Source organism: Cetorhinus maximus, chromosome 22 (assembly GCF_964194155.1).
Source record: "Cetorhinus maximus chromosome 22, sCetMax3.hap1.1, whole genome shotgun sequence".
In the NCBI taxonomy this organism is placed as follows: Eukaryota; Metazoa; Chordata; class Chondrichthyes; order Lamniformes; family Cetorhinidae; genus Cetorhinus; species Cetorhinus maximus.
The window spans coordinates 30,734,559-30,748,356 of record NC_135900.1 but is presented as its reverse complement, the minus strand read 5'-3'; the positions used below and the strand labels follow the sequence as shown (position 1 = coordinate 30,748,356).

At 39.6% G+C, this 13,798-nt stretch overlaps 1 protein-coding gene across 11 annotated transcripts in view; it reads right to left on the bottom strand.

Moving 5' to 3' along the window:
- The window catches only part of ankrd26 (ankyrin repeat domain 26), a 193,824-nt gene that overhangs the window by 137,121 nt on the left and 42,905 nt on the right, over positions 1–13,798 (bottom strand). For all 11 annotated transcript variants that reach the window (XR_013580202.1, XM_078568012.1, XM_078568013.1 and 8 more), the window contains 5 exons: positions 11,532–11,592; positions 11,170–11,426; positions 7,850–7,994; positions 4,913–4,983; positions 2,119–2,212 (listed from right to left, as the gene is read on the bottom strand). Coding sequence is in view for 10 of the 11 variants with exons in the window: in XM_078568012.1 (XP_078424138.1) it covers positions 2,119–2,212; positions 4,913–4,983; positions 7,850–7,994; positions 11,170–11,426; positions 11,532–11,592 (628 nt within the window). In the remaining variant the exon portion in view is untranslated. The remainder of the gene's footprint in view (positions 1–2,118; positions 2,213–4,912; positions 4,984–7,849; positions 7,995–11,169; positions 11,427–11,531; positions 11,593–13,798) is intronic.

Here is a 13,798-nt window from a genome sequence, read left to right as displayed (position 1 = left end):
ACAGGCAATAACAGGCAGATGGGGAGCGGGATAGAAGGAACAAAAGGAAAGGCTTGTGATGGGGTGGAAGGCAGGACTGATGGAAAGGATGGTGGGAAACACAAAAGTAGGTGGTGATGGGACTAGTGAAGAGTCAAAAGATGGGTCTAGAGGAGCTGTAAATGGCAACAACAGAATCATTACCAGCACCTACTGTCTCAAAACATTGGGGCATTGGGTATATTCTGAAATTGTTTGATTCAAATGTTGAGTCCAAAAAGCTGGAAAGTGCCTAATCAAAAAATGAGGTGCTGTTCCTCGAGCTTATGGTGAGCTTCATTGAAACAATGTAGGAGAGTGAGGATGGAGAATTAAAATGGCATGTGATTGGAAGCTCAGACTCATACTTGAGCGCTGACTGGAGCTGTTCAGCCAAGCAACCATCTAACCTGTGTTTGGTCTCCCCAGTGACCTCAGTCATTGAGCTTCAATATGTAGATGACACTTACGTGTCCACTCACGCAGAAATTGAGCTCCAGGTCACTTTCGACTCCTTCGCCGAAGCATATGAGAAAATGGGCCTTCACTAAACGTTAACTGTTTTTCTCTCCATTCTGGGAAATGAAGCAGGGCAAGCAAAGTGTTTTAAGTAGGAGGTCACTTAGCTAATGGTGACCATAACTTAATTCGGTTTAAAGTAATTATGGAAAGCAACAACAAAGTACTGTATCAAAGATCAAAATACTTAACTGGGGAAGAGCTACTTTTCCATGCTTCAAAAAGGAACCTATCACAGGTAGATTGGAAAATGTGATTCCAAGGTAAAGTAATAATGGTGCAACAGAGGACATGCAATGGGAAGAGATAACTCCGGTATAAACTTTCAACACATTTCTACTTCCCTTTAGCTCTGAAGAAGAGTCATATGGACTCAAAATGTTAACTCTGTCTTTCTCTCCACAGATGCAGTCAGACCTGCTGAGTTTTTCCAGCAATTTTTGTTTTTGTTTCAGATTTCCAGCATCCGCAGTATTTTGCTTTTCTCTATACAGATGTTGGATACAATTTTTTGGAATCAATGACTGAAATTCTAAATTAACAATAAACCAATTTAAGACTATTAAAAAATTTTTTTCATGCTTATCTTTTGATTGTTCACTTTAAAAATCAAGTCAATGGCCAAGATATTGTCCCACAGTCACTGACAATTATGTAAACTTGTTGCACTGATGGTACAAGTAAAATGCGATAAATGTGGACGTGGAAATTTTGTTGACACAAAAATGTGTTAAAAAAGTGACAACAGGAAGTCAAGAAGCACAAACAGGAAGCATGCATAAGCTTAAGATTTTTAATAAATCATACAGATATAGATAGCTGGGTGAATGGTTAGATTGTCAGATAAAGATGTCATTGGTTACTCCACTTAAGAAATCTAAGCACCTAATCTGAAGTGACACCAGACTGTAATACTGAGGGGTTTTTACAATGCTGATGGTGCCACCTTTTGCTTGGAAGTTTAAATCAAGGTCCTGTTCAGGTGAATGTAAAAGATCCTTTGGCACAATTTGAGGAGGAACTGGGTGTTCTCTTAATATTCTGGTCAATAGTCCTCCTACAATTATCATCACCAACAAACTAACTGATCACTAATTTTATTTGTTACCTTTTGTGGAAACAGTTTTCAAACTGGCTGCTGTATTTATTTATATAACAGTAACTTCAAAAATGCTTTATTGCTTATGATGTACTTTGGAATTTATAAAAATGTGTGAAGGTGCTGTATCAATGAAGAATTTTTCTTACCAACAAGTCTAACATCAATAAGTGACAACTAAAAGTCACATTTCTGTTAACAGCTTAAGAATAACATATATCTTGCAAGTTGTTAATGACATTTTTATTAGCTCTTAAGCATAATCAGCTCTATCTTCAACACATTTTTGGAGAACAATATAATCATGATTCATCTCTGATTTTATAGTATCTTCACCCATAGAATAAACTAGATGTTCCCCATTATGCATCTTCAAGATTATGGATTGTAGTATAACGATATTTTTAGGATGTTCTAATTTTTTAAGAAAGCCAGACTGTATTAACATCATGCATTAGAAAATAACAAATGTGATTGGTTACCGTTATTTTGACTCGTCATAACGTGTTGCATTTTTGCTTGATTCTTGACAGGGGATGAAATAAAGGATTTCCTCTGTGGGCTTTCTGTGGCAGACTAAAATAATAACATTTGCCTTGATATCATTTTGCATCGCATAAAATTTAAAACAATTCCATTTCATTGGATCAACCTCTAGGCACCTTGATGACATATCCTCAGTGTGCTGTGCCATGGTAAGCAACATTAGCATATTCACAAAACCCCCATAAACCGTAAAGCTCTGTTGAGAAGGAGATGCCTTCCCACAAAGAGAAAGAGAAAACTGAAGACCCAGGACCACATGCCTCACACAGACTGCGCTGACAGAAGGTTAGTAACAGATCTTAAGCCCATTCTCCAGTTTGATGCACCCTATTCTGATTCTCTGAAACTCCAGAGACCTGACAGTAGGTAATCTAATAAAATATAGCAAATTGTCACTGGACTAGAGGCCCAGGGTAATGCTCTGGGAACCCGGGTTCGAATCCCACCACGGCAGGTGGTGGAATTTGAATGCAATAAAAATCTGGAAATAAAAGTCTAATGATGACCATGAAACTATTGTCGATTATCATAAAAACTCATCTGGATCATTAATGTCCTTTAGAAAAGGAAATCTGCAGTCCTTACCTGGTCTGGCCTACATGTGGCTCCAGACCCACAGCAATGTGGTTGACTCTTAATTGCCCTCTGAAATGGCCCAGCAAACTGCTCAGTTGTATCAAACCGCTACAAAGTCTCAAAAAAGGAATGAAAATGGAGGGACCACCTGGCATCGACAACGGCAAACTCAGCCCTGTCGACCCTGCAAAGTCCTCCTTCCTAACATCTAGGCATTAGTGCCAAAATTGGGAAAGCTGTCACACAGACTAGTCAAGCAACAGCCTGACATAGTCATCCTCATGGAATCATATCTTACAGATAATGTCCCAGACACTACCATGACCATCCTTGTCCCACCAGCAGGACAGGCCCAGCAGAGATGGCAGCTCAGCGATATACAGTCGGGAGGGAGTTGCCCCGGGAGTCTTCAACATTGACTCTGGACCCCATGAAGTCTCATGTCATCGGGTCAAATATGGGCAAGTAAACCTCTTGCTGACTACCAAATACCTCAACTGATGAATCAGTGCTCCTCCATGCTGAACACCACTTGGAGGAAGCACTGAGAACGGCAAGGGTGCAGTATGTACTCTGAGTGGGGGACTTCACTGTCCATCACCAAGAGTGGCTCAAGTAGCACCAATACTGACCGAGCTGGCCAACTCCTAAAGGACATAGCTGCTAGACTGGGTCTGCGCTCAGTTTGGGTTCCGCCAGGGCCACTCTGCTCCTGACCTCATTACAGCCTTGGTTCAAACATGGACAAAAGACCTGAACTCCAGAGGTGAGGTATGAGTGACTGCCCTTGGCATCAAGGCAGAATTTGACCGAGTGTGGCATCAAGGAGCCCTAACAAAACTGAAGTTAATGGGGATCAGGGGAAAACTCTCCACTGGCTGGAGTCATACCTAGCACAAAGGAAGATGGCTGTGATTGTTGGAGGTCAGCGAACTCCGCTCCAGGACATCACTACAGGAGTTCCTCAGGATAGTGTCCTCGGCCCAACCATCTTCAGCTGCTTCATCAATGACCTTCCTTCCATTATAAGGTCAAAAGTGGGGATGTTCGCTGATGATTGCACAATGTTCAGCACCATTCGCAACTCCTCAGATGCTGAAGCAGGCCATGACCAAATGCAGCAAGTTCTGGACAATATCCAGGCTTGGGCTGACAAGTCGCAAGTAATATTCGCGCCATACACTGCCAGGCAATGACCATCTCCAACAAGAGAGAATCTAACCATCACCCCTTGACGTTCAATGGCATTACCATCACTGAATCCCCCATTATCAACATCCTGGGGGGGTTACCATTGACCAGAAACTGAACTGGACTAGCCATATAAAATACTGTGGCTACAACTGCAGGTCAGAGGCGAGGAATCCTGTGATGGGTAACTCACCTCCTGACTTCCCAAAGGCTATCCACCATCTACAAGGAACAAGTCAGGAGTGTGATGGAATACTCCCCACTAGTCTGGATGTGTGCAGCTCCCACAACACTCAAGAAGCTTGACACCATCCAGGACAAAGCATGATTGGCACCACATCCACAAACATTCACTCCCTCCACAGTAGCAGTAGTGTGTACCATCTACAAGATGCACTGCAAAAATTCACCAAGGCTCCTTAGACAGCACCTTCCAAACCCCCAACCACTACCATCTAGAAGGACAAGGGCAGCAGATAAGATGGTAACACCACCACCTGGAAGTTCCCCTCCAAGTCACTCACCATCCTGACTTGGAAATATATCGCCGTTCATTCACTGTCGCTAGGTTAAAATCCTGGAACTCCCTTCCTAACAGCACTTAGGACTCACTTCTTGGCTAAGATTTTGGTCACAACTACTAATTTCCACACTTTTAGCTAGGTACTCTTTTCAAGCTTTTTTGGAGAGCCTAGGGATGTTTCCTATGATATAGATGTATGACACTTGTACGTTGCTGTTGTTCATTCAGCATTCTTCAATTTTTAATTAAAAGCCAAATTTTATCACCTGAGTTATGTTGCCTATTTTTTCAAATTCTGGGGAATTCCAAGATGATATCTGAAATGATGAGGATACTACAACGTTCCACAATATATTATCACAATCAACCTGGGATGACTTATATGAGATTCCTGGTCTTAAATCAGGAAAACATGCAAGAGGAAGTATATTAAAGCTTACCTCAGAATCCCAAGGAGATTCTATATGCTCTTCAGCTTCCACCTCTTCCAAGCCCAATTCTAGCAGCAGGTCTACATTTTAAGGAATTTAAAAGAATATCCCAATGAATAAAATAATACAAAGAAGTGCAGATGTTAGCTGCCCTCATTATAATAGTTTTTGTCTATAAACCGTAATCAAAATAGTGTTTTTTTTAAACAGACACCTGTTATTACATCAGGATTTAGCAAATCATTCTAACGCCATAATGATGTATTTAAAGATACTGCAAATAAAGTTCTAAGTCTAACTGAGGAGAGAAAAGTAAATAAGTGAAAATAATGCCATAAAATACCAGAAATATGCCTGGTTTCTATTGTGCCTAAAATTTCAGACATAAACTTAGACCATTCAGAGTTGGTGTAAATTCAGGAAATTCACACCATACATTTTTGCATGGGACTTAGGGATATGTTAATGAACAGCAGAGGGTTCTGCAGCATCAACATAAAAAATCAAGGGAATATGGGTGCAGTGTCACGAAGGGTATAATTTGCTAATGCCAAAACTCCTTGACTTTTTGTGCTGAAATTAAGCATACTTACAGTGCTCCATCAAATGATTTCAGGAAATTTTCAGGCTACTGTGTTGTTTGAAGTAAAAGGAGCAAATTAATTTCATTTCTTAGCTTAATAATGTGATACTTAAGAAAATGAATCCTTCTCCAGTAGACTAGGCAACAAAGACACTTCAAAACACTAAGGTGAACTGTCCTAAATCAGACCCACCAACAAAAACTTTAGTAACATTTACCACCCATCCCTAGTTGCCCACGCAGGGTGATGGCCAGCCTTCTTGAACTGCTACAGTGAAGGTATCCCACAATGCTGTTCAGTAGGGAGTTGCAGAATTTCTACCCAGTGACCCTGATGGAGTGGCAATACACGTCCAAGCTGGAAATGATATGTGACTTGAGAGAGGAACTTGGAGTTGATGGCGTTTCCAAGAACCTTTCTTTGCTTCTAGATGGTGGAAGTCACAGGTTTGGAAGATGCTGCTGAAGAAGCCTTAGTAAGGTGCAGAAGTGCTTGAAGTAGCTCACACCACAATAACGGTGCACCAGTGGTGATGTTAGTGGATCTTTAAGGTAATGGACGAGCTGCTGATCAAGGAGACTACTTTGTCCTGAAAAGGGTCTAGAAGCTGCAGCCATTCAGTTAAGTGAAAAATATTCAATCACATTCCTGACTTACGCCTGCATGAAGGAGCTTGGGGCAGTCAAGAGCTAGGCTGAGCCACATGCCACAGAATACCCAGCCTCTTTACTAGAGTTTCCAGCCAATGGTGACTCCAGATTGTTGATGGTGGGGGTTTGGCAATGGCAATGCCATTGAAAGTTAAGAGTAGGTGATCATTGCCTGGCATTGATGTGAATGTAACTAGCCACTATGAATCCAAACCTGGATATTGCCCAGGGCTTGCTGCAGTCCAGCATGAACTGCTTCTCTATCAGGAGGAATTGCAAATCAAGTTGGGCACTGCAATCATCCACAAACAGCCCCACTTCTAACCTAATGATGAGAGAAGGTCATTGATGAAGCAGCTTAAAACGGTGCTGATGCAAAAACTCACACCCAGCATTGCACTAAACTGACAATCTAACACTACAGGAGCAATCTTCAATGCATTGGCAGTTTTCATGAAGTTTCATAGATAGTTCCATATAGTGGCTTTTGAAAAGCCACTTAGCAGATAAGTGCACCTTAAAACTGTAAGTTATATTTTCTGATATGAATTTGGTATGATATCAGAAATTTCTAATTGCGGATTAAAAACAATTGAGGCAATTATTGAAAGTTCCAGTCAACTGGCATACTATGTTCTTTGTGATTGCTACAAAAGGTTAACATTGAATATGCCGTAAGTCATGTTTTGACTGAAATTTAAATACCATCATGGAACAAAAGCAAGCTCTGTGCTCTGAAAAGGTAGCCATGAGATTTTAATGTTGCGTGGTAGGCTAGTAGGGACAGGATATGATGGAAAAGGTAGTCCAAGACCGTGAACCCAACTGCACTCCCAATAAATAGCCTTCAGAATCTGACTCAAACCATCTCAAAACACTTTACAATCAATTACTGCTTTGTATGAAAACACAGCCACCAATTTGTGCAGAACAAATCCCATAAACAGCAGTGAGATAAATGACCAGTTAGACTTACTTTGGTGATGTTGCTTAAAGAATAATTGTTGGCCAGAACACGATTACTAATCTTTGAATAGAGCAATGGCATTATTTATGTCCAGACAGACACAGGCTTGGTTTAACGCTCCATACGAAAGGCAAATCTGACATTGCAGCACTCCCTTAGAACATGCAAAGAAACGTTAGCCTAGATAATGTCCTCATGCCCTTGAGCAGGGCTTGAATTCATGACCTTTTGACTTGGAGGCAAAAGTGCTACCACGGAGGCAAGTTGTCAATTACTTAAAAAGATCAGAGCAGCAGCATATTAGGCACTTCCAACTGATCAGGATGGTTGCAAAAACATAGCTCAAATGATGTTAGGAGAGAGCACTTTTTATATCTAGGGAAATGTAACGAATTCTGGGGCAGGTTGTAACACAAATGTCCTTGCAGGCAAAATAAATACAGCAAATGGGGAAGGGTCAAAGCACAAGGGAATTAAATATTAATACAATGATGAAAGGTCATGACCCAAAACATTAACCCTGCTTCTCTCCACAGATGCTGCCAGAGCCGCTGTGTATTTCCAGAATTTTCTGTGCTTATCTGAGGGCATTAAGTATTCCTGGCTATAAAGTTTAGAATTAGTAATAGAAGAGATAACCTTATCCAAAACACGATTTCAACCAAAGAAAGTTGTTTTATTATTATCAATGGCTCTGGTCAGATAAGTTTATCAATATGTAAAAAAAAATACATATCATAGCTACCTCTTCTATTTTTTTGTTTGGAAGTCTCTTTTGCCTGAGCAGCATATGTGGAAGCTCCATCAAGATTAACAGGATGCATTGCTGAAGCTCTGGAGTTTGCTGAACACATTTCAACAGGCCACATCTCCTCTTCCGAGGATTTATCCTGCACAAGATTAAAGATTTAATAAAAATTATTTTAATCCAATTGGATAATGACCAAATATAAAATTTCATATACTGAAGTTACAGATTACCGAAAACAGTAAACTCTGTCATCATGATTTGAAACCAATTATATTTAGGAAATATATATTCAGATTCTGGGAAAATACTTGCTGGTTTTACATAGCATTTTTTTCATGTAACCAAATTATATGGAAAACTTCCAAAAAGTTTAACTGGATTCAAGAAATTATAATTTAACCAAGTTAGAAAAGAAAAATGGTATAACATGCTAAAGGAAACTAAGATGATGACAGGGTAGATTTTGCCACCCAAGCAAAAAAAAAAACTGGCATTTCGGATCAATCGATCAATTTTCTTTTCTATTAAAATCAGTAATTTCTATAACAGTCAACCAAGCCACAATGCCACTTTTATGGCCAGACAACAAGCTGAAAATCTATCCCATTATCTCTTTTACTATAGTGGTAATTGCCATTTTCACATCACCCCTTTAAATCTGCTAACTAAAGGTTTTATTCTGGGCTTCTGTTTCAACCAATTAAACATATTACTTAAAATTGTAAAATTAAAATAAGCCAAGTGATGTAAAGGTTGCCTAAACGAAGAACATCTTATTAAATGTCAAAGATCATCACAAATCATAGTAAACCCAAACCTAACCACTGAGAAGCTGCAATAAAATAACTGCTCTCAATTACAAAAAATATTTTATCAGTAGCTCAGTAGAACAGGTTGGTTAATATGTAATAATATTAAAATAACTAATTTAGCATAATGAAACAAAGAGGACTGCTGCTTGAACTTGTCAGAGAAAAGAATTGGAGCAGATTTTTTTTAATGTACTAATTAGACATTCAGCACTGCTGCTGCCTAAGGTTTAAAATTTATTATATTTACATACTGGTCAGTCACATCAATTAGCATATCTGCATCTCTTTGTCAGTTCACCTCCATTATAAAGCTTTAGATTTATGGAGAGTTCTCACTATTTCAATGCTGGTAGCCCGAGAACTCAATTCAACACGCTGTTTTTCTTGAATAATTTGACAGTACTTCTGTGACTTAATGGAGTATTTGGTAATTCAATATCTTTATCAAAACTATGGTGATGGTGTCTATTTCCATCAAAATGCGCAAGTCATGTACATAATCAATACAGCATGGGGGGTGCCCATCGAGTCCATGCTGGCATTCTGTTGAGCAATCCAGCACCCCATTCTATCCCCAAAGCCGTTTAAATTTATTTCCCTCATCCAATTTCCTTTAGAACTCATTGACCTGCTCCGCTTCCACCATCCTCCTAGGCAGCGAGTTCCAGGTCATTATCACTTACTGCGTAAGAAAATTCTTCCCTGCATCCCTGTGCATCTCTTTCCCAAAATCTGAAGTCTGTGTCCCCGAGTCCTCGTACTAATGGGAACTGCTTTTCTTCGTCAACCTTATCTAAATCTGTCATGATCTTGTACACCTCTCTCAAATCTCCCTTCAATCCCCTTTGTTCCAAGGAGAACAATCCCAGCTTCTCCAATCTAGCTAAAATCCTTCATTCCAGGAACCATTCTGCTAAATCTCCTCTGCACCCTCTCAAGGACCCTCACATCCTTGCAGAAGTGTGGATTCAATGAAGAACTGGATTTAATACTCTAGTTGTGGCCTAACCGAATTTTATAAAGGTTCTCAAAGCCTCGATTTGTGGAGCTCAAGATCCCATAAGCTTTGCTAATCACTCTCCCAATAAGTCCTGCCATCTTCAAAGGTCTAAGTACATGTACCCCCAGATCACTCTGTCATTGCATACACTTTAGGGTCCATCAGTCGGCTTGCATATTTGCCAGATATTAGAGTCGCTATTGACTATCATATTGAAGATTCATTTATTTATTTATTTTCAAATCTGGCATCACCAATGTCTTTATTTCCACTCCAATCAATTCCAAAACTTTAATGATTTAGTTTCACATTGCAGTATTTGTGGTGGGTTTCTTTTTGCTTACATCACTTTTTGAATCAAATTCTTCAGGTTTAACGGTTCCTGATAACTTTTAATTTCTGAAACAAAATCAACTTTGATTTGTGCATCAGGGAAATTCTGCTGCTATTTCACTATTTTTCCTTCCAGAATCAACCTTTTTCTTAGTGGTGCTCCTTACTTGGTTGGGGACCACCATCATTTTCAGCAAACTTTTCCTACTACAAAAGGAATACTAGTCAGGTATGCTTCATTTCCTCTGCTTATTTACCTTCTGTTTTCAAAACCAGAAATGTACTTTGACTCTCACTTTTCAACAGTTGCACATTCACACTTTTAAGTGAGAATGTGCATTAAAACTTTATTTTATTTTGTTACATTTCAGGATTCCATTATATAAATTTGGACTCAGTTGAAAAGTTTTCTTTATGATTATGACATTTTTTATTTGTCATAGCAGTGAAATTGTTGAAATTACTATTATCGCTTTCTCTATGTTAACAGACAATTCAACACTTTTATCGTATCTCATGTCACGATTGTCACCGCTTAACAATTTTTTGTATCGTTTTGTATCGTTTTACTTTGAACAGAATACACTTCTCTTCCATACAGTGGTTTTGCAAAAGTAAATATTTATTTTTTTATTAGAAACATCAATTTTTATTTTTGGGTACGTGTATCAGCACAATTTTACCACCAATGCCTGAATCAAGAACCCGTACTTAGATTGTTTGAGAATGAATGGGTTTTTTTCATTATTTTATCAGTTTTTTTCTTCTAGATCACCCTTGACTGCTAAATTTTCAATTTGCTCAGGACCTACTTTCAAAGTCAATACCTATTTCCTCATTATTCTCACCATCCTCTTCGATTATGCAATAAGTACTTTACAGTTTCATTTTATTGCATTTTTTATCTGAATTAACGTCACCTCTGTTTTACTTCACTGATATTATTTTCATCTTCCTTTTTGTCAATCCTTTTCTTCATTGCTTTCTTCTGAAACACACCCTGCATCATGCTCCTCTGCTTTGTATAATCCCGGCTATTGATTACCTGTCATTTCAGTTGAGTTTCCGGATTAACAGTCATCAATTTCTCTGACAGATCTTCATTACGCCACTTAAGATGATATTCAAACAGTTAAAAAGGGAACACAATCTACATAATGATAACTTACCTGCTTGCAGTCTTTTAAAGGGGTAGAACTTGACTGGGCTTTTATAAAGGAGCTGGCTGAAGCTACAGTTGTTTGATGAGAAGCGAGTAAAGGTTTCTTAGCTTGGGGTGAAGGTTGGGTTAGTGAGCAGCTACTCTCATGAATTTCTTCTTCATCTTGACCATCTTCTTCTGACTCTTCCTCACTGTCTATATCTGATTCAACTGGGTGCAAAAGGTCCATGTTCTGGACTCCGCCAGAGTTAGTCTTTGCGTTTACTGAAGTAAAAGAGAGAAATCCCTTGTTTATAAATGTTGAAATGACATGTCATAAACTACACATGAAGTAAACCAATTCTCAAATTCATTTTCTCAGCAACTTACCATTTTCTTTACTTTTCTGAGAAGTATTTAACAGCTTAGTCAAGCTAAACTTCTGTGAAACCTGTAAAAAAGACATTTTCTTAGAAACTGGTGTAAAAAGTTAAAAATTTAAGGAGGAGAAATCTGTTTGCATAGCACTACTAGACTTAGCTCAATTCCCTGGATGCAGGGAGTACTTCGACTTGCACAACTTTCTATGATTATATCAATGAAAAATGCCACGTGGGGTGCATTAGCAGTGGCCCATGACACTACTTGCCCCCAGGGAATCGAGGCAAATCTGAGTACACAAAATAAATTTCTCCCCTTTAAACTTTTACCAACTGCACGAATGTTGCTGTGAAAACATCAGGACCAACTCAATTATTCTTCATCATTATAAATAAACATCAAATCTATGTAATATAGTATCCTTAAGAACTACACAATTTTCAAAGATTAGCACATGGGAGCTAGTGAATATATCAAAATCTTTAAAAGAAGACTTTATTAAAGAAAGAACTTGCATTTATATTGTGGCTCTCATATCCTCAGGATATTCCAAAACACTTACCAGCCAAAGAAGTTTTTTTTTGAAAGAGCAGCCAAATTGTTGCCACGTAGGCAAATGCAGCAACCAACTTTGCTACAGCTGGGTCTCAAAAACAAAGGAGATAGGCAACCTGATAATCTGTTTCAGTAGCATTGATGAATGTTAAATACTGACCAGGACACCAAGAGAACTCCTCTGTTTATCTTTGAATAATGAAATAGGACCTTGTAGGCAGGCAGGTGAATCCTCAGTTTAACAGCTCATTTGAAAGTTGATAAGCTTTGATGGTACAGCAGCACCTCAGAACTGCATTGAAATGGCAGCTGAGATAGCGTGGTCAAATCACTATTTGTTTTGTTTGAAGATTCTGCAGGGCATATTTCCCTGCACTTGAACACACTGTATACCTGGGTGCAAAGCTAGCAAGGAATCACACTTTCAATATTCTTCAATGTTTGGCACTCCGGCACAGGGACATCTGCCCTTAAAATATTATAAATTTATAGAATTTTGATTGTTGGTTAGTATATTCTCAATTTAAATTAAAACAGAATAGCCGATTTTAAGTTCCGGCAGAAACAGACAGCAATCATGCAATCAAGAATTTAATTGTCAGGCTTCATTTGGGCGGCACTGGTCAGCTGCTTGGCCCTTGCTGGCAGAAAGATTGGGTGGATCAGCAACCCCAGTTAGAATCAGGAGAAAGCTATCAATAGCAAGTCTTATAAAGAATATGTTTCTTAAAATGAACTTAAAACCCAAGACTATACATACGCTCATCACAGTGAGGATGTACAGGATGAATCACGACACTGGGCTCCAATGAGTACTGCAGCGCTCCTCAAGAATGGGCCAGGCAGAAGCATTGCTTAAGCTCCCCAGTGGTCTGCTTGATGACAATTCTTTGGCATCCTACTTCTTGTTATATGCATGCTGCCTACATGTGAGTGGGTTGCACACCAGAGTTTTGAACCAGATTGTGGTTGGATATGTCCTAACCTTACGGTAGTCACCATCTTTTTTCACTCTTTCGTGGGATGTGGGCTTCGCTGGCATTTATTGCCCCTCCTTAGTTGCCCTTGAGAAGGTGGTGGTGAGCTGCCTTCTTGAACAACTGCAATCCAAGTGGTGTAGGTATACCCACAGTGCTGTTAGGGAGGGAGTTCCAGGATTTTGACCCAGCGTCAGTGAAGGAACAGTGATATATTTTCAAGTCAGGACGGTGAGTGACTCGGAGGGGAATTTCCAGGTGGTGATGTTCCCATCTATCTGCTGCCCTTGTCCTTCTAGATGGCCGTGGTTGTGGGTTTGGAAGGTGCTATCGAAGGAGCCTTTGTGAATTCCTGCACTGCATCCTGTAGATGGTACACACTGCTGCTGTGCATCGGTGGTGGAAGGAGTGAATGTTTATGGATGTGGTGCCAATCAAGTAGGCTGCTTTGAACTGGAGGGTGTCAAGCTTCTTGAGTGTTGTGGGAGCTGCACTCATCTAGGCAAGTGGTAAGTATTCCATCACACTCCTAACTTGTCCCTTGTAGATGGTGGACAGGCTTTGGGGAGTCAGGAAGTGAGTTACTCATCGCAGGATTCCTAGCCTCTGACCCGCTCTTCTAGCCACAGTATTTGTATGGCTAGTCCAGTTTAGTTTCTGGTCAATGGTAACCCCCATGATGTTGATGCTAGGGGATTCAGTGATGGTAATGCCATTTGAACATCAAGGGGCGATGGTTGGATT